This window comes from Engystomops pustulosus, chromosome 3 (assembly GCF_040894005.1).
Source record: "Engystomops pustulosus chromosome 3, aEngPut4.maternal, whole genome shotgun sequence".
Lineage (NCBI taxonomy): Eukaryota > Metazoa > Chordata > Amphibia > Anura > Leptodactylidae > Engystomops > Engystomops pustulosus.
Window position 1 is genome coordinate 21,860,502 of NC_092413.1, and position 20,381 is coordinate 21,880,882.

Here is a 20,381-nt window from a genome sequence, read left to right on the forward strand (position 1 = left end):
ATGCCAGTATTCCCCCTACCTTCCTCGTTCTGCATGCCCTCTTCTTTCCCTTGGTTTTTATTATTACACTTTTTATACTGCTGTGTATCCCTTACACAATCATTTATTAAACTTTTGTTTTCAATGTTTTAACTTCCCATCTATATGTATAGATTTTCGCTATAATTGTATTTTACTAATTATGAATTGATCAATTGATTTATATGTGTTCACATTTCATGTATTTCATTGTATTCCATCAATTTTATGTATGTATTTATTCTACTAGTTCTGGTCTGACGAAGGGGTCTCCCCGAAACGCGTTACTGGATATTACTGCTACCAATAAAATTTGTGTCAACCATTTACTTGGAGAGATCTTTTGTCCGGTTACAAGCGCACTTTCCAGGCCCCCTGACTGTCCTGGAACACCCCACAACATAACTCCTGACTGTCCGGGAACACCCCACAACATAACTCCTGACTGTCCTGGAACGTCCCACAACATACCTTCCAACTGTCTTGGATCGAGCAAGATAGTTATAGATTTCAGGGTCTGCCCCCGGAGGTATTTCCCAGAATCAACACTTATTTGCATGTTTGGGGAGACAGATAGAGTTGAGTGTAATGATTAAAGGACATCTACTATCAGTTTTCCTGACGGTAGATAATTATTACTCACCTCCCTATCCCCGTTAGCATCCATCTTCTTTTTTAATATCTTAGAACGCCCACATTTTGGCAGAATTATAGTTTATAAAATATGTGTAGTTGGTGCCCAGAGGGCCCGGGATGGGGTGAATAAATTACATTACGATGGAGCCTAGATGTGCTCTGCAGAGCACCTTGGGTTCATTTGCATATTTCGCAGAAATGCGCACATTCTAAGATATTAGAAAAGAAGATGGATGCTAATGGGGACGGGGAAGTTATCATCATAATCATCTATCTACAGGAAAACTAATGATAGATGTCCTTTAAACGGGCCATCAGCAAACCAATCCACGATTAGGCCTCGACCACTGCTGTGAGCCGCTGAGGATTGCGGATGGGATGTGATGATGAGAATGCAGTGAGAAACATACATGGCGAACTGTCTTCAATCATTCAGTCTGTTCAGATGTTATTAGTTGGAAAGTCTTTTTATTGTTGACACAGACTACGCATTTTGGAGGGTGGACCGCCATCTTTGTCAGGTCCAAAGTTAGATAACAAGGCATGGTAGGATGGATTACCAGGATAGTTTACAGGTCACGGTCCTCACCCTGGCTATCCATGCTACCATTCAGTGTTACCTGACAAATAGGGCAGTCCACACTAGAAACGCGTAGTCCGTTTTAAAGCATAACACTGAAGTTACCTGGCCAAATATAGTTTTAGCACAGCTGGAGAAAGTCTTTGACAACAATTCCAAGGATACCTTATATAATGCTACTGACTTTTTCCAGCCTATCAGCCCTTTTGTAAAATCTTCCTTATCTTATCCTAAAATAGATGGGCACTTCTTGGTTTTGACATCAGCTTAAAGAACTGAAGCCAGAGCAGCTTCGCTCACTTCCCATGATACTGAGCTCCCCTCTCATGCACTATTACTAGCAGCCCAGCCAATTAGGACACGTAGGAGCTCATTTACTAAGGGCTCTGCGGCCACACTTTCACGTGACAGAAATCAAGGGGCGTGGCCGTCGGACAACCCGACGGATTCGGAAAAAACACGGAATTTAAAAAAGGAAATGTGTCGCAAGATCAAGCACTTACATGCACCGGGAAGAAGCAGGTGAACTTCGCCGGAACTCGACGCAGCAGAGACACCTACTGGATATCGGGTGCACGACCTTAGTGAATCCCGGCAGAACCCGAATCCACGTCGGAGAACGTGCCGCTGAATCGCGACTGGACAGGGTAATGAGCCCCATAATCTCAGGCTGAATCATCTGCTCGATGTGACCCTGATCTAATCTAATACAACCTCATGACTACTATGCTGAGATTGATGTGTCAGCCGGGTTATTCAGCAGATGCTATCACTCTTCCATCATCCCAGGACAGTGGGGGTGGTAGTACAGATAATGGAGAAGACATAGCACACAGAAGTATATAGCCTTTTGAAAAAGGTTCACGTTTAGACGAAACGTCGCTGCTGTTCACATTGGTATGGAATAAAAAGGAGCACTTATCACTTTGAACCCTCAACGCATTGGAGTGCTTCTCTTTTTGTTTGATTGTACTAATTGAAGGACCGGAGTCCTGGTTCTGTTCCTGGGCGTGCATCTGCTTTACATTGTCTAGGTGTGCTTTTAGGACTTTCCTTGTGTGTGTACATATATATATATATATATATATATATATATATATTATATATATACTTTGATATTACTTTATATTACTGATATTACTTTGCCACAACCTTGGTCAGTGTTAAACTAATGAAGCATAAAAATAAAATTAAAATGTGTTATTATTGTGATCAAAATCAACCTTTTCAGCCCATAGTCTTCAAAGGGTACAAAATGTGAATTGGGTGTGTTACAGTCTTTACTTTAAAAACCGGTGTGTACAGAACACTATTCATGTGTAACACAGAAAACAGGACGTTGAAACCATGAAGTGACTACTAGAACGCGCAATATACAGGATAAACTACAATTCCCGGCAGGCAGTGCAGGGCTGACGTCATCAGCAGGCGGCGCGGCCTGGCGTTACTATAGCGACGGAAGAGCGTTTCTGAGGCCGGAGATCCCGGCACCGGTGTGTATGAGCCGCTATGCCCCGCTCCAGGTACCGTGGGTCCGATATTACAGGATTACTGTGTGTTTTGTGGAGCTGGCCGCCCGTCCTGCTCACATTGTACATGAATAGACATATAGCCGCATGTAATCCCATAAATCTTTGCATACAATGTCTATGGCAGTGTCAGCATCCAACAGAGATAATGAATTTCTGCATAAATAATTGTAATTGATGTGACAGAGGGCCATAGCAGCCTATAGATTGCTCTTAAAGACTTTGGTTGGCTTAAAGGGGGTGATCCCTATAATTCTGGGGCTGCATTGATATTCCTGGCAGACAGGGGGCAGCGCAGGCCTCTATAACAGGTCATGACCGGGGGATGGTTATAGCGTATCCATGTGGCAGTAGGTTACATGTTATAGATTTTACATTAGGGCCAGGGGCAGATCTGTGACAACACATTGCCTTTAAGCCCTTAGAGGGGTGTACGGACCCCTTAGTTTTAGCATCATATGACTGCAGCACTGGTTGAACCCCACAAGCTTGAATTAAAGGGATTGTCCTGCTATCAGTAAGATAAGTTTGTCATATAGAAACTGCTCTAAGCTTAAAGGAACGCTCCAGTCACAGAGTCATTGAATTATACATTGTGCAAGACCTGAAGGGAGGAACAGGACTCCAGGTTCTACGAATAGAATGATAATGAGTCCTGTTCCTACCTTCAGGTCCTGCACAATGTATAATTCAATGACTCAGTGACTGGAGCGTTCCTTTAAGCTGAGAGCACATTCTATAAAACATGACAGACTTATAGTGCTGATAGCAGGACAACCCCTTTAATTCAAGCTTGTGGGGTTCAACCAGTTCTGCAGTCATATGATGCTAAAACTGTACAGTTCCTTTAAGTGACACCCATCCGCAGTGGCCAGAGCTTGCATGATTTTGCTGATAAGGGCTCGTTCAGACAAACAAGGGCGGTCCGTGAATCCTGGACCCAGAGCTGGGGATTCTGAAAGCTAAACTTCCAACTCAGACTCCTCTGATTTCCCAACTAAGACTCCAACTCTACCAAAATTGTCACCGACCCCCGACTCCACGGTCTTGTTTTTTTGGTCGTTCTAGCAGTGCTGAGATAAATGCGGCCATTCCTTCCCAGTGTCTTATTCCTCTGATCTGTAAGCGAGGAGCTTTACTTCTGAGCATGTACATAAAATGCAACCACCTCCATGTCAACTAAAAGCCTAGAAGTGGGGTGGACTACACTTGGCTGAAGGGCTACATGTGGCCTGTCAAGCGCTGAGTTTTGGCCTGTTCTGGGGGTCTCCAGTATTATTAATCTGCTCTGGGGGTCTCTAGTATTATTATATACTCTAGGGGTCTCCAGTATTATCGTTGTCTGCTCTGGGGGTCTCCAGTATTATTGTTGTCTGCTCTGGGGGTCTCCAGTATTATCAGTTTTCTGCTCTGGGGGTCTCCCAGTATTATTGTTGTCTGCTCTGGGGATCTCCAGTATTATCATTGTCTGCACTGGGGGTCTCCAGCGTTATCATTGTCTGCTCAGGTGGTCTCCAATGACATAATATTATGAAAACAAGATTATGGGGATGCCCTAACAGGTTCTCGCCCCTAAAAGTTAACTACACGTAGTCAGATGGCAAAAGGATCAGTATACAACCAATTGAATCTCCAATAATGTTCCACTGTCCGGGATGACTCCGTCCCCTTGAGTCATCCCGGACAATGGAACGTTATTACAACAATATTTAGGGAAGGCACTTACTCTTTTGGTGGGCTTATATGTATTCACTATATGATGTAACCAAGATTGGTAATATACAGTATATAAATTACTATGGGCATGTGCTCACACAATAAGCCCCACCGAGGCAATAAACCAGTCCCTACCTTCATCATGATCCACATACTCCCATCACTGTCCGGGGTTGACCCTTTTTATACCTGCGTATCGCTACCGTTGTATTGCATTCTATACTATTTAATGTAAACATTATATTGCATTATCAGTAATAAAGATTGTCATTTTTTATGGTAACAGTGGTTATAGTCTGGCGTTTTTTTTCCTGGGGTGAACATCCGGGGGTCTCCAGTATTATCGCTGTTTGCTTTGGGGGCCTCCAGTATTATCATTGTCTGTTCTGATGATCACTTGTTCAAGTCCCTCACTGTACAAAAAAAAAAAAATGTACCAAAAAAAACAAACATCCAGTGTAAAACAAAAATCACATATAACATAAAAATTCCCACTGAAAATTCCAAATAGAACCTCCATATAGTTTTATATCACGTGATATGCTTGCCAAAGCTTTTAAATAGTTTGAGGGGTGCAGTTTGAAGAATGGGCTGATCTGTGGGGTGTTTCCAATTAAAAAAAAAAAACTTATAAAAACTCTGTAGAAATGCAATAATTGAATCTAAAATTTCCTTGAAAATTTGGAAAATTGCTGTTCGGTGGTAAACGTTAATTAGTAACCTATGTAACTAAAATAATTTATCATTTTTATCATTCAGAAAACTGCACATTTTTCTAATTTTATTAAACAAATTTACATTTATTCACACATCAACAAATATATTCCAATAATGCAAAGTACAACATGTCACAAAAAAACGTTCGGAAAATCATCTGGGTAAGTTAAAGTGTAAACCAAATATAGTGACACACGGCAGATTTGGAAGATCAGGCTTGGTCCTGAAGCTCTAAAATGACTTAAAGGGAACAGGACTGTCCCAGTGTGATGTCATGATATCATCTCTAATCTCCCGCGATGTTGTTCTCGTTTCAGCGATAATCTTTGGGACCTGGCGGCAGCCGAGGTGCAGGCAAAGGAGAACGCCGAGGACGACTCTGACGAAACCGAGAGATCTGTATTCTTCATAGGCAACAAAAATGGGGTAAGAACTTGGGGACATCGGCACAGAGCACATGGATGTTGTGTGACAGAATATAAAGGCAGAGAAGCCGTATAAAGTCCACAAGATGGATCGAAACAGACGGCACTCACCAGTCTTCTAATAATCCACTTGCTTTATTAATGCACACTTACAAACTTTAGGGAAGGGAGGGCGTGTTGAAGCCTAAAATGAAGAAACGTCCGTTTTGCGCTAGTTCCCCCTCTTCCGGCCCTTTAACCTCGTAACGCCTTGTAATGTACTAGTACGTTCTCAGCAGGGAACAGAGAGATTAGATGCGGTTCCCTACTTAAGGAAACCTGACTTACATACGACCCCTAGTTACAAACAGACCTATGGATGTTGGTAATTACTGTACTTTATCCTTAGGCTACAATAATCAGCTGTAACAGTTATCACAGGTGTCCGTAATGAAGCTTTATTGTTATTCCTGGTTCTTATGACAACCCAACATTTTTAAAATCCAATTGTCACCGAGACCAAAAAATATTTGCCTGAGGTTACAATTATAAAATATACAGTTCTGACTTACATACAAATTCAACTTAAGTACAAACCTACAGAACCTATCTTGTACGTAATCTGGGGACTGCCTGTATATTGTTCACACGACTCCTCCCCTCCCCCCGCACACAATATAAAAAATTATCCCAAGTGACGGTTACATTTTAGGACCTCCTCCTGCAGTCAGTCTGCCTGGACCTATTGATGCATTACAGGGGTGGCCCTTCACTAGGAGGAGCCAGATTGTACCATATTCTCATCGCTTCTCTATAGTTTTCTTTCTAAGACATATGAACCTATTAAATATTATACATCCTATATATTGTTATGTAGTATCACTATGTAGTATTAGGGGCATTTTAGGGTGTTTATATTATCTTTTTTTTATCTCATACAGGGAAAAACCAGCATTATCCTGCGCTGCATTGACAGGTATTCCCCCACTTGTCTCCAGTAATCACTACACTGTACGGCTATATTCACACTGCCGATGCCCTCCGTACCGTAGCACTGTAGGCACACGCCGGCGCTTGGGAGAGGAAGAAGCGCCACTCAACCCCGCCCCTCTCTATAGCGATTTATGGCGCCGTATGCTGAGAAAAGATAAGACATGTCCGCTCCCGTACGGCACCGCGCGCCCACTGCCGGCCTGTGGGGGACGTATATACGCCGCTGTATATATACATCCCCCATACGGCCGTGAGAATGAGGTGTAACACCCAACTACACAGATAATTTTGGGTTATCTGCACCTATAACGTTCCCCATGCCCAGATGTTTAATGTTATTCCTTATTTTTGTGTAGTGTCAACTGGTGCTTATGGGGGTGATAATTCATATATTTTAATCACAGGGATGAAGCTCCTAAACCCACTCTGGCACTGGAGTATACGTTTGGTCGTAAGGCAAAGGGTCACAATACAGTAAGTAATAGTGATAATGTACCATGTAGTCAGCACTATACATAGTGATAATATTATCCTCTGGGTGTGTACCATGTAGTCAGCACTTGATAATAGTGTATATCCTATGACAACACTTGTAAATTTATAATAATGGGGCCCTGATCTGTACCTTGTGGCCATGACTCCCGCCATCCATAGGCAATGCAGATTTTACCCCAAACTACTAGAAGCCTCCAGTATGGCATGAAATATGCTATCTATACACAGACGGCTACACACCCAGCGCTGCTATACACAGACGGCTACACACCCAGCGCTGCTATACACAGACGGCAACACACCCAGCGCTGCTATACACAGACGGCAACACACCCAGCGCTGCTATACACAGACGGCAACACACCCAGCGCTGCTATACACAGACGGCAACACACCCAGCGCTGCTATACACAGACGGCAACACACCCAGCGCTGCTATACACAGACGGCTACACACCCAGCGCTGCTATACACAGACGGCAACACACCCAGCGCTGCTATACACAGACGGCAACACACCCAGCGCTGCTATACACAGACGGCAACACACCCAGCGCTGCTATACACAGACGGCAACACACCCAGCGCTGCTATACACAGACGGCAACACACCCAGCGCTGCTATACACAGACGGCAACACACCCAGCGCTGCTATACACAGACGGCAACACACCCAGCGCTGCTATACACAGACGGCAACACACCCAGCGCTGCTATACACAGACGGCAACACACCCAGCGCTGCTATACACAGACGGCAACACACCCAGCGCTGCTATACACAGACGGCAACACACCCAGCGCTGCTATACACAGACGGCAACACACCCAGCGCTGCTATACACAGACGGCAACACACCCAGCGCTGCTATACACAGACGGCAACACACCCAGCGCTGCTATACACACATCAAACTTAATGCTATTCCTGTCCTTATTAATGTCACTGTGATGATCACTCTTGTAACCTCTTATAACCCCAGGGAATGGCAGAATGTGAGGCTGCAAGTTCCATTGTCCTAGAAGTCCCCTACATGTCGCTAGAGCTCAGGGCAGCTCCTGTAGACTCCATTATGGATATAGTACATTCTCTTATATACTGTTGGTTGTTACATATATTGTTACATATATTGTAGACCGGTGTTCGGTGTCCCTGAGTTTATATCCATTATCTGATCTTGCTTCACAGCTGAAGCAGCAGGAATGTTCTCAGGACATTGATAACGTTTCTTGGGATAGATAAGGATGGGATTCTGTTCCGGTACAGTCAGGATATAGGACATTGGGCTGTGCGTAAAGATAAACCTATGGCACAAATTATTATATAGTCCTGACCAAGTGTTGTGTAAACCTCATTCAGTCAGTGATGATAAAGGCTGTAATGTACAGTCATGTGTTCTTACCCCCAAACCAGAGGAATGATTTACATTGAGCTCCTTGATGAGCTCCACAAAATCTGCATTTAGGCTCTGAGGGATTCTGGGTAAGGAATATGCAAATACGTCTTCCAGGGTGGGTAAAGGAAGACTATGCCTCCAGTGCTACCTTACATAAGACCGCTCCCTCTACATCTATGTCTGATTTTCGAGAAGCCTAGTGACATGACGTGAGAAGATAAAATCCCCAGCAAAGCATAATCTTGACCCTTTATGGCCTGACTGTTATAAAAATGTAGAAGTCAGGCTGGCGCTCCTGGTGTCCCGTGGAGCTGTCCACCGGAGCCGTGTCTCTGTTTGTATACGGGGGCAGGGAAGATCCGCTTCGCCAACTTCCGGGTGGCCTGTCACGTCCACCAGTCTCCTGTCCCAGCACTGTATCAACGGAGGAGATTAATACGGGTTTATTTTTTTAAAAAGCCTTCCCCAATCCGGCTCCTAAATTTTTAAAACAGCTGGACATCCCCTTTAAGACTCCATACACCTGAGAGGGCGCACAGCAAAGGTAATGTCCCTTCCTGACCCACATCCATGGCTTCTCATGGTTAATTATACTGTGCCAAGTTGTCTACAGTTGGGTGTCTATTCCTTTTGCTGGTTTGGCCATTACCCCACCTCATGTCACTAGGCTTCTTCAAAGACAGACATAGATGTATTAAGTATTTTTTTTAAAGGAAATCTACCATCAACATCCATCATGATAAACCAGGGACATCACTCATAGATCCAGGCTCCGTGACTGTGGTAATCTTCTTATATTTGTCATCCATTACTTCCTTCCTTCTAAAAATCAACTTCCATAATTATGCTAATGAGCCCAACGGGCTGTGGTGGCTTTTTGCAGAGCCCCTCAGTGCTTTAGCTTCTCATGCTGTTACAATGAGTAGAACAGTTCTCCACTCCTGCACTTCCTGCTGCTGTTAGATAACACAGGGAGAGAGTAGGGGGAGGGGAGACATGCGTTGCTCATTGTAACAGCCTGCTAATCAGCAGCAGCAGCAGCACAAAGGTTCTCTGGGAACACTCCTGGAACCCTTCTGGCTCACTAGCATAATTTTAAAAGTTGATTTTAAAAGGAAACAGGCAGTGGATAACAAATAGAAGAAGAATACCACAGTCACGGTGCCTGGGTCTATGAGTGAGTGTCCCTGGTTTTTCATGATGGATTTCGATGGTAGATTTTCTTTTAGGTAGCCATGAATGTAAAGGTTTTCTTTTGCGACCAGAATTGTCATATTCCTTACCCAGACCTTTAGGGAGAAAATATGTATTATATGTCAATGTTTGTCCATTTATACATGCTCTGAAGGTTTTTATAATGACATTTTTTCCTTTCCCAGCCAAAAGACATTGCTCATTTTTGGGAGCTAGGTGGCGGGACATCACTGCTGGATTTAACCCAAATTCCAATTACTAGTGAAAATATCCGGTAAGTGGAGATAAAAGTTTGCTGTAATATTTTTAGGAAACCCTCTTTTAGAGATTTTTTTCTATTGGGATGCTGGGACAGGTTTAAGAAAATAAAAGGTGTATGACGCTGCTCCTGTTACCGTGTTGTGGCTCCTGAGTGGATACCACCTATATTCCGGGATGGGCCTGAAATGTGGGAAGACACAGGACCACTGCGGTTGATCAGTTTTTCACTACACCAGGGGTGTCCTGTGGCTACTGATTGACCAGTTACCACCAACACTGTCGGCGTTGGATTGTCAGTGAGCAAACCAGGATCCGCCATGTGAGCACAGGAGACCCCTTTAATGTGTTAAAGTTTGTTTACCCTGCTTTTAATTTTGTCAAAGACCTTGAGCTGATCACCATTCCTCCCACATTTTCCCTATCCCGAAGGACGTTTTCTCTAGTACTTGTTCTCGATCTGTCCAAACCCAATGAACTTTGGCACACGATGGACCGCCTCTTACAAGTCACCAGGAAGAGAGTGGATAAAATCGTCGCAGATATTGGAAAGTCCAACTCCAAGGCAGCAAATCAAATCATGCAGAATATATGGAAAAGTATTCCCAACAACCATCCGGTAGGTATCTAGAATGAGTCTGGAATAATGCAATATTCTTTCGCTCCCTCTATTACGTTTGAAAACTTTTTTAACCTATATACAGTAATTTGTGGTTTAATTTATTACTTTTTTAATAGTGTGGAATTGTATTAAGACTTCTTTTTTTTTAATTAAATCTAAACAGGATAGAGAATTGCTCGACCCATTCCCATTGCCCTTATTGATCATTGGAAGCAAGTATGATATTTTCCAGGTAAGAAATTGTATCCGTTTCCTGGAACGGGAAACCAGAGTTCTGAAAAGAAATCTATTGTGAAAGACTAAAGGAATTGGTTATGTTATAATAGAAAATGTCTTGGAATCCTGATTAACCAAATGTTTCAATCGTTACAGGATTTTGAGTCTGAAAAAAGAAAAATAATATGCAAAACCCTGCGATTTATATCCCATTACTATGGAGCATCACTACTGGTTTGTATATGCTGAGATTTTGACATCATGTTAACCATAGCATTATACAAGGGAAGATCCACAGCAAGGAGAAAAGGTGTCCCTCAGTGACTGAGGCTACCACAGGCACATACATGGCCCCAGGTCCATTTGCAGGAGGGTCCACCAGATTACCATTTAGGTTTGGGGACTGCTGCTCTCCACATAGGTGAAGAGGTAAGACCTTCATCTATAACACCTGTGTATGACCATCCCTGCTGTTTTGGGTAAGCTGCGCAGTGAAGGAGTGTTATTTCTTCCTATTATATGATATCGTCAGCTTTCTTCTTTTCAGATTCCATCCCTAATTCTCAGTTTTTCCTGATTTGGTAGATGTCTCCATCTGTGGAGCAGCTGTGATGTCTTTATCACATATAGAGGAGAGTTTGCTCTCAAAAGCAGCAGCAGCATGGAGGACATTATTCAGCAGTACTTAGATGTGAATTGAGCAGTGGGAGCAGCTTATCTTACTCTCCCCTCTTTCTTAGATTCCTATAGTCTACAGATATGAATACAAAGTTTCTAGTTTTGGTAAATGACAAATACAACAAAATACAGGTTTTACAAAATGATTTTTCTATTGTTGTTTTTCCAGTTTACTAGTAAGGCCGAATCTCACAAAAGTGTGTTACGTTCCTTTGTAAATCATTTGGCGTTTGGACAAGACAAGAGGTGAGGCATGTACTATGTATTACATAGCGACTTCATCAGATGGTTCTCAAGCAGGCGGATCGTTTTCTAGTTACATTGTTGGGGGTTCCTGTATCTGTGGGGGCAGATGTATGTGTAGAGTTATATCTGGGGCAAGTTACTCTAATAATTCATAGTGTTATGTAAATAATTGCCCTCCAGATCTTCCCATCACCTTTAGAGCGCATTCATCCATTGGTGTTCACATTTTTTTCATTCTGTATTTGCAGCCGGCTTCTGTCCACGGACCACAACAAGCCACTGATCATTCCCGCCGGATCGGATTCATTAAGTCAGATTGGTAAGAGGTTTCTCTTTCTTTGGACGAATTTCTAAAATCATGCTGAGATACAAATACCATAGCAGGAGGGTCTCAACTTACTGTAAGTCTTTACTGAAAACGTTCTTCAAACATTCAGCCCAGTTTCTTGATATTTAGGTACCCCCTCCGCCTCCGACAGTGAGCTCCGGCAGGTTAACGCCCGAACCCCTATGGAGCTATGGAAGAAGACGTATGAGAGAGTTTTCCCCCCGGAGGTAATACTTTTTGGAGTATTGCTATTCATAGTACACTATAAAGTCATGCTTAGAGTAGAATGTGTACTTCTAAAGAGGACCTGTAGGGTCAATTTGGGACCCTTAACCAACTACAGGTATCCTATGGAACAATTTAGGGTCCCAAATCGACCTGTAAGTGAAGAAAAATGGAAAAATAAAATCTCATACTCAATCTCATCTATCTCATCTAGATGTGAGTCCGAACTCAAATCTGAAGATCCCGCATAGTCACATCCTCTCGCTATGTAGTAAGTGAAGCCGGGATAATACCTCGGCTTCATTGTGCATGAGTTGTACCAACAGTGCTTGCGCAGTGAAGCTGGGGTCTACTACCCTTCACTAGCCTCAATGTGCAGGCAACAAAGTGAACAAAGAAGGAGATTAGTACAACATTGTTCATTTTTGCGTATTCACATGCTTAAAAATTATACAGGGAAATTTGGAACACTAAACCACTGGACCATGTAGATCTATGGGTGGTTTAGTGTCCCAAATCACCCAGACAGGTTCCCTTTAAAGGGAGGTTATCAGGGCTATTTAGGACACTAAACTTACCAGTGATTTTAGTGTTCTAGAAAGCTCTATATATTAATTGTTTATTAATATTATAGTTATATACACACAGATTTACCTGGAGTTCATGGGATGCATCTCTGGTGCATCGGGCACTTGTCCGGTGGTTCGTGAAGTTAGTGATGATCACTAGGTCTTATACATATGCACTGAAGCCGGCGGGTACCACATCACTGAACCCCTGCACATGCTTAGGGAGAGGTGGGGCTTGGTAAGAGTAGGGTCATGTGCAACACTAAACCAATGGTCCACTATGACCTGTGGCATATGAAAGGGGTTGTCCAGTGACTAACTTGCTGATCATTGGGGGTCCCAGATCAAGAAGAGGGTCAGTTATACCCTGATTTATGGAACGGCAAATGGGATATTCGCTGCGGAAAATCGCTTAGAACTGTGCTCCGAAAAGTGCCATAGAGATGAATAGTGTGACCTGCATATTAAGGTCAATGGCTCATAGTTACCTTCCCCGTGTAATGCAGCGTTTTAAGGACCCGACCATCATGTAATGCCCCCTACAAACTCTAAACCATTGTCATTTCATTGTTTACCATGACACCTTTTCCTAATGCTTAATTTAGTCCAAACTGCAGAAAAGAAGACTCAGAAGAGACGCGTTTATTCCCACCCTCCCATTCTAAGTCTATATAAAACGTGAAGATTTGGATGGGGAATAAGCTGCTGTATTTCTCACTGGGAGTAGCTTGCTGTAATAGGCTCCCACCAGGATTGTCCAGGATTGAATATAAACAGCTTGGACCTTAACGGACATCTATCACCAGGATGAAGGATTGTGAACCAAGCACACTGACATACTGATGTGTGCCCCCTCTGGAAGCGGAAAATCGCTTAGAACTGTGCTCCGAAAAGTGCCATAGAGATGAATAGTGTGACCAGCTTCTCTATTCATTTGGGATAAATGGGCTCCGTTTTCTTTATGCTTAGGAATCCCACCACTCGTCCCCCCCCCAATGATCAGTAAGTTCAGAATCTCCTATCCTGTTTACAGGGAAAATCTTGTACTGACAACCAAGTGTTCCTAATAGGGCTACAATATGCTGCTCTTTGAACCCTGACCATAACGAAGTGGAAAGGGGAACAAATATATTCCTCCTAAGATGGAGAACTCTAAACAGTACGGAGAAATAAGTCTCTTCTAGTTAGTGCGGTTGGAAAAAAAGACACATGTCCATCAAGTTCAACTAAGGAAGGGAAGGGATGCAAGGGAAAACAATTGCAGTAGTTAGTAGCCATAACTTCCATAGGTGGCCGGAAAGACTTCTGGATACTTATGGAACCTCCGTCTGATGTTCTGATCATAATTCCAGGTCCTGAAACCAGATCTTTAGAATTTGTCCATCAATGTGAACCATTCAGGGCTGTGGATGATAAAAGGCCCTATAATACCACAGCAGAGCACAAGCTTCTCTGGCCAGATTACCAATCTGATTGTGGCTTTATAGTGTCACTAAAGTGATTAGATTTATTGTTTAATTATACGTCGCAATAAATATCAGGTCAACGTGTCTTTTTCAAGGCCCTGCCTGTATCAGGAGGACGATATGTGGCATCTCAACACAAAGACTCCTGATAAATGTATATGAACGACTGTGATTGGTTTGTTATTTGCCCATTTTTGGGTTTATAGGAGTTAACCCCTTAATGGGTTTTACATTTAAACACATGGCCTTGTCTGTGATGCATTTCAGTGCACTGTGGGTGTGGCCATGAGGTTGGGTGCACCCTCTCTTCCCTAGTTTCAAAGGGAGGGTAGGGCCCTGTCAATCTAGAGTGAGTAGGAGGCACTAGGCTAGAAAAGGTGCACAGACCCTCTTGGCCACACCCATGGTGCACCAAAATGCTCCTTTGCTTATACAGACTGTCCCCTACTTAAGGACACCCGACTTACAGATGACCCCTAGTTAAAGACGGATCCTCTGCCCCCTCTGGTGAAGCTCTCTAGGTGCTTTGCTATAGTCCCAGACTGCAATGATCAGCTGTAAGGTGTTTTTGTCTGGAACAACAATTTTAAAATATACAGTTTTCGACTTACATACAAATTCAACTTAAGTACAAACCCAATTCAAGTACAAACCCAAGGACCCTATCTTGTACGTAACCCGGGGACCGCCTGTACATAGGAAGGATTTTTCTTGTTCAGGCCACAGCTTTTCTCCAAAAAAGACTCGTTATGGTGCAGGACACTTCATATTAGAAGTCATATTTAAGACCATAGGATCTACTAAAAGCTTGTTGCAAATGTATTCCGGTTATAAAATATCATTTTTATTCTCTTTCTATAGAATAGAAACGATTCCAAAGATTTGAAGGACCCTGCGAAAGACCCTCAGTATGCAGAAAGGGAGGTGGACGCCATGCGGGCGGTGAAGGATCAGGTAAGTGATGGAAGAGGTAACTGCAGGTCACTGATCCTGCAGCAGATGGGTGAAGGGTTTTCCGAGTTCCTCCTGGTTTATCAGCACTGGGCGTGTTGTGTAACACCATACAAAGGTAAGTTATAGGGCAAAGATAAGTCCTAGAGAAGAAATGACAGATCAACCCTGATCTCTTCTTCACCTTGACCCTAAACAAAGTCTTGTGCATCAGTCCTTACCAAATGACATTGCTTACACACCGACCCTACTATTTTATTATCTCCATTACTCCAATGCATCGCTAAAGGGCTTATTCACATCACGTATATGTCAGGAAGGTTAATCTACATAACTTCATAGGTACATATAACAAACTACAATTGCATCTGTTTTTATGTAAATTTAAAGTGGGCAGAGTCCTCACACTGCTGTGTTCTCAGTTCACTGCACAGAGCTGCTCCACAACCCCACCTCTCGGTTCTCATTTGAATACTATAGGAGTCACCCGGAGCTGATGGATTTCCTGTGCAAAGTTGCATAGTAGAGAACTCGGAGCACAACAGTGTGAGGACATTTCCCGGTGCACTCGGAGGAGCTTCAATCCTGGAATAAGTCCTGCTGCCAGATAAAAAAAAAACACACACAAAGATATTTTTACACAGATCTCCAGGGACAATACGTAACGCTTGCTGTAATTCTGTATGGTCACAGTTATGGTCAAAGGTCCGGCGTATATACTGAATGTACCTGTAGACTTATACTGGGGGGGGTGGGGGAATACTTTTTGCCTTTGTCTGACAAGGATGAAAATAAGCAGCAATAAAAGTCTTTCCATCCTGCTCCCTGTTGTTGAGTGAAGTATACGCTCAGTGAAGGCCATGGGGACGGATGGCACATATTGCATCCACCCCCGGCCTTTGCTGAGCATACGATCTAGGAGGTCCCCTGTGATGTCACTGTTCATATAAGAACCATGAAATCTTTAGACAATCACTGGCTGCTGTCCATCTTCACACCTCCTCCAGTGTTCAGGGAGGGGTATGAGTTTACATTGGGAAACGTCTTACCCCTCTGTTGTACAGACACATCAGCAATCTTCCCAATATATGTTTACAATAACTAGATTGATGGCTGTAACTTTATAGTGGGGCTAGTGGTGTGATTATTCTGTAATATCTGTAATATCTGATACTCTCCATAGCCTCACGGGGGCCGTATTTCTCTCCTATATCTGATTAGATCATTTGACCGCTAGTAACCCCGAGTCTGGGCTTGTACTCTCAGCTTATCAATGAGTTGGACACTTGAGCATAAATACAGTGTAATAGGAGCAATAACTTTTCAGGTACATTTGCAAGGTGTTTATCAGCTGAGCACAGGATAAGGCCCTGCATATTAAGGTCAATGGCTCATAGTTACCTGCCCCGTGTAATGCAGCGTTTTAAGGACCCGACCATCATGTAATGCCCCCTACAAACTCTAAACCATCGTCATTTCATTGTTTACCATGACACCTTTTCCTAAAGCTTCATTTAGTCCAAACTGCAGAAAAGAAGACTCAGAAGAGACGCGTTTATTCCCACCCTCCCATTCTAAGTCTATATAAAACATGAAGATTGGGGTGTGGAATAAGCTGCTGTATTTCTCACTGGGAGTAGCTTGCTGTAACAGGAGGCTCCCACCAGGATTGTCCAGGATTGAATATAACCAGCTTGGTCCTTAAAGGACATCTATCACCAGGATGAAGAATTGTAAACCAAGCACACTGACATACTGATGTGTGCCCCCTTTGGAAGGATCTGCTCTTCTTTTAGCTTCCTATGCCCTTGTTTTTAAGAAAAAAGGGCTTTAAAACGGCTCAATAGTCTCAATAATCTTTTATTTGTAAAAAACCAAGACATAAGAAGCTAAATGAAGAGCGCATCCTACCAGAGGGGGCACAGACCAGTATGTTAGTGTGCTCTGTAACAACAGGTTACAAAAGCCCATTACACCTGCAGTGCAAATATTCCTTTTTGCTTTCTCTAAGCATTTGAATTACAATATAATTGTGTGTTATAACTTACCTCGCACCCTGATAGAATCATCTGTGTAGTCCCAGGGGTTGGGCTTTGGTTTGGATGCATTTCAAAAATCAACATGTGACTTGTCTGTGCTTCAGACAGAGGAGCCAGCAGCACAGACAAGTCACATGTTGTTTTTTGAAATGCATCCAAAGCCCAACCCCTGGTATTACATGGAGGCTTCTGTCAGGGTGCAAGGTAAGTTATAACACACAATTAATGCAAATGCTTATAAAAGGCAGAGAGGCAGATTTGCACTGTAGGTGTAATGGGCTTCTGTAACCTGTCTTTAGTGAAAATGAGGTCCCTGGTGACATGTTCCCTTTAACACTTTGTTAGTGGGCAGATGATACTCAAGGCCATCCCCATTGACCTTTGCCCTGTCCAGGTTATAATGCCAGTATTTTGACCAACCACCAGGTTTCCTCAAATAGCAAAGATATGCAAATCACATAAAAGTCATAACATAATCTAAGGGCATTGATTATATGTATGTGAAGACGGGCTCATACCCAGTGTCGATGACCTTTGCTCTGACATGGCCGGGCTTCCATCATGTCTAAGAACTTGGCTCTCCTCGTCTCCTATTCTTAGGATAAAATGCTGATGTGTCATTCCGGGCGTGAATATTGTAAGATTATCTTATCACCATTAGATAGGAGTTAATCTTTAGTGATGTACTACTGCAGTCCTTCACCAAGACTTCTATGTAGACACAGATGATTTTATTATTTTATTATTATATTATCACAGTGACATTAACCCTAAAAATGTACAATTAACTTTAGGGAAAGTTACAGTTGTCTAAAGTTTTTGTCTATATGCAGGACATCGACAATTTCTACGTGTCTGTCTGTTCCAGGAAAATGGAGATCTATGGGGTTAAATTCCAAATTGACCTTTTATTGGTAGCGGTCAAATGGGACGGCTTAGTACAAGTGAATGCAATGTAATATATTTATCAGAGGAAAATGCTTCCTTCTCTGCTTACTTTGGCTTTTATCATCCTCCTTCCTTCTTCTTTTCACCCTCTGCTGAATTCTGTCTTGCTAGCAAGATGGACAGATGCTCAACGTGATGTTAGATAACATAGAAGTCTATGCAGAGGGGAGGGGTAGTAGTGAGTCACAGCAGCTATGTATCTTGCCAGAAGCTTTGAGAAGACTGCTCATTTGCAGACAGACTCCATAGAGGTAAACTATTACAAAATGAAGATTACAAATCAATTGGTATTATTACTCATACAAGGAACAGTAATGGTGCACATGTGCGACCACCATCCATTCACTTGTGCGACCACCATTCTATGCATTGCTTTAGGTCTGTATGAAGTGAATGGAGCAGTTATGGTATTTGTGTATTACTACTCCATTCACACAGAGACCCCCCTTTCTTGTGATCTGTGGAGGGGGTGTAAGAGCCGTTCATATACTATGCTATTGACACTGCCCATATCTACAATATATGTAAAGGTTTTATATATATATAAACATAATATATAACATATTTGTGATGTTTTTCAGGAGCTGGAGCAGTATAAAAGAAATGCTGACAAGTCTTGGAAATCAATGACCCTTGGACCCCAGACACGATGACGGTTTTGTTATTTATTGCGATCAGATAAGAACAATAAGAATTAAGAATTTGGATGTTTTTTATGTAAATACAATACAGGCGGTCCCGGACACCCGACTTACAGACGACCCCTAGTTAAAGATGGACCCCTCTGCCCCCTGTGACCTCTGGTGAAGCTCTCTGGATGTTACTATAGTCCCAGACTGCAATGATCAGCTATAAGGTGTCTGTAATGAAGCTTTATTGATAATCCTTGGTCCCATTACAGCAAAAAAATTTGAAACTCCAATTGTCACTGGGGCAAAAACTGATTAAATGTACAGTTTCAACTTACATACAAATTCAACTTAAGAACAAACCTATGGAACCTATCCTGTACATAACCCGGGGGACTGCCTGAGACTAATCGCTTTGCTATGTGTTATATATGATATGTCTTTTATTACCAGTGTGTACAATCTTTTCATTTTGAGAACTAACAAAGTGTATTAAAAAATGTCTTTGTTCCGATCTGTTTGTGTTCTATTGCAGCACCCAGCACAGATGAGTTGTCATCAGCATCTGAAATAGGAAGTAGACAGCGCTGTTCTCTGTGTAGTGGCTAAACCAGGTCGCTGCAGCTTAGCTCTTATTTGAATATATGGAATCTGATCTGCAGGAACCAGGACTGACCACTACAATGGGAGTGGCGCTGTCTCAATCCTGTTCTGTTCTGCTGAGTGTTGGATCCCATCAGTCTTATATTGAGATCTTATTCAATACATATGTTAACAGTATTTGTAGCCTAAACCTTTTTAAACTAATTTGGATGCCCGTACTTTGAGGATCCATAGAAATATTATTTTTTCTATTCATAGAACCTTTGCCGTGCCTTTATTGTGGTTTTTATTGTCATGAAAATTGTTTTCTTAACACTTTATTTTTAAAAAAAAATAATAAAAAAAAAAGTAATTTTTTTAAAAATACAAATTATTCACAATATATATATATATATATATATATATTATGTACACAGTACAATGTATTCTCCTTGCCAGTCAATGTGCTATTGGCTGGAAGCCCACTAGACTCTAGACTTGTCTTTGGCAGAGCTTAAAGGGATATTCCATACTGGAAATTTCCTGGGTAATTGCGTTCTCTGGCTCCAGTTCCTAATGTGTGACTGGTCCAATCAGTGGCCTCAGTAGCCACAGGAAATGAATGGTGTTCAGTTGTGATGTCACTGTTCTCTTGCTGATTGGCTGCAGCGGTCATGTGACTGAGAAGACTTCCTGCCCAGGTGGGAGGGTCAATAAAAGTCAGAATTGCGACGCTGCAGGATCGGGGAGCAGGTGAAAGGTATTTTTTAGTTGTTTTTGAAGCCCCCTTCCACAAACCTTCCTACATGAAAGTCCTGGAGTGGAGGTACACTTTTATTTAATGATAGACTGAAAACATTTATTGGATAAAATGTATGTATTTAGTATTAATAATCTAATTAATAGATCAAAATGGCAAAAAAATATATCAAAAAATTAATTTA

At 42.4% G+C, this 20,381-nt stretch overlaps 1 protein-coding gene across 1 annotated transcript; it reads left to right on the plus strand.

Annotated features, from left to right (window-relative positions):
- The first annotated feature begins 2,618 nt into the window (after positions 1-2,618).
- DYNC2LI1 (dynein cytoplasmic 2 light intermediate chain 1) lies at positions 2,619-19,413 on the plus strand. The gene is made up of 13 exons (XM_072140261.1): positions 2,619-2,757; positions 5,514-5,622; positions 6,542-6,576; positions 6,998-7,067; positions 9,866-9,954; positions 10,371-10,557; positions 10,724-10,792; positions 10,933-11,010; positions 11,624-11,700; positions 11,949-12,019; positions 12,158-12,255; positions 15,150-15,242; positions 18,808-19,413. Exons 1-13 carry the CDS (start codon positions 2,744-2,746, stop codon positions 18,877-18,879), a joined length of 1,062 nt encoding a protein of 353 aa, XP_071996362.1. The 5' UTR covers positions 2,619-2,743; the 3' UTR covers positions 18,880-19,413.
- The last annotated feature ends 968 nt before the right edge of the window (positions 19,414-20,381 follow it).

What these genes read in the sequence shown, in the direction of transcription:
- DYNC2LI1 (XM_072140261.1), top strand. An exon ending in ATCCTGCGCTGCATTGACAG is followed by an intron (nt 6,577 to 6,997) that starts GTATTCCCCCAC and finishes TTTTAATCACAG; the next exon opens with GGATGAAGCTCCTAAACCCA. An exon ending in GCAAGTATGATATTTTCCAG is followed by an intron (nt 10,793 to 10,932) that starts GTAAGAAATTGT and finishes CAATCGTTACAG; the next exon opens with GATTTTGAGTCTGAAAAAAG.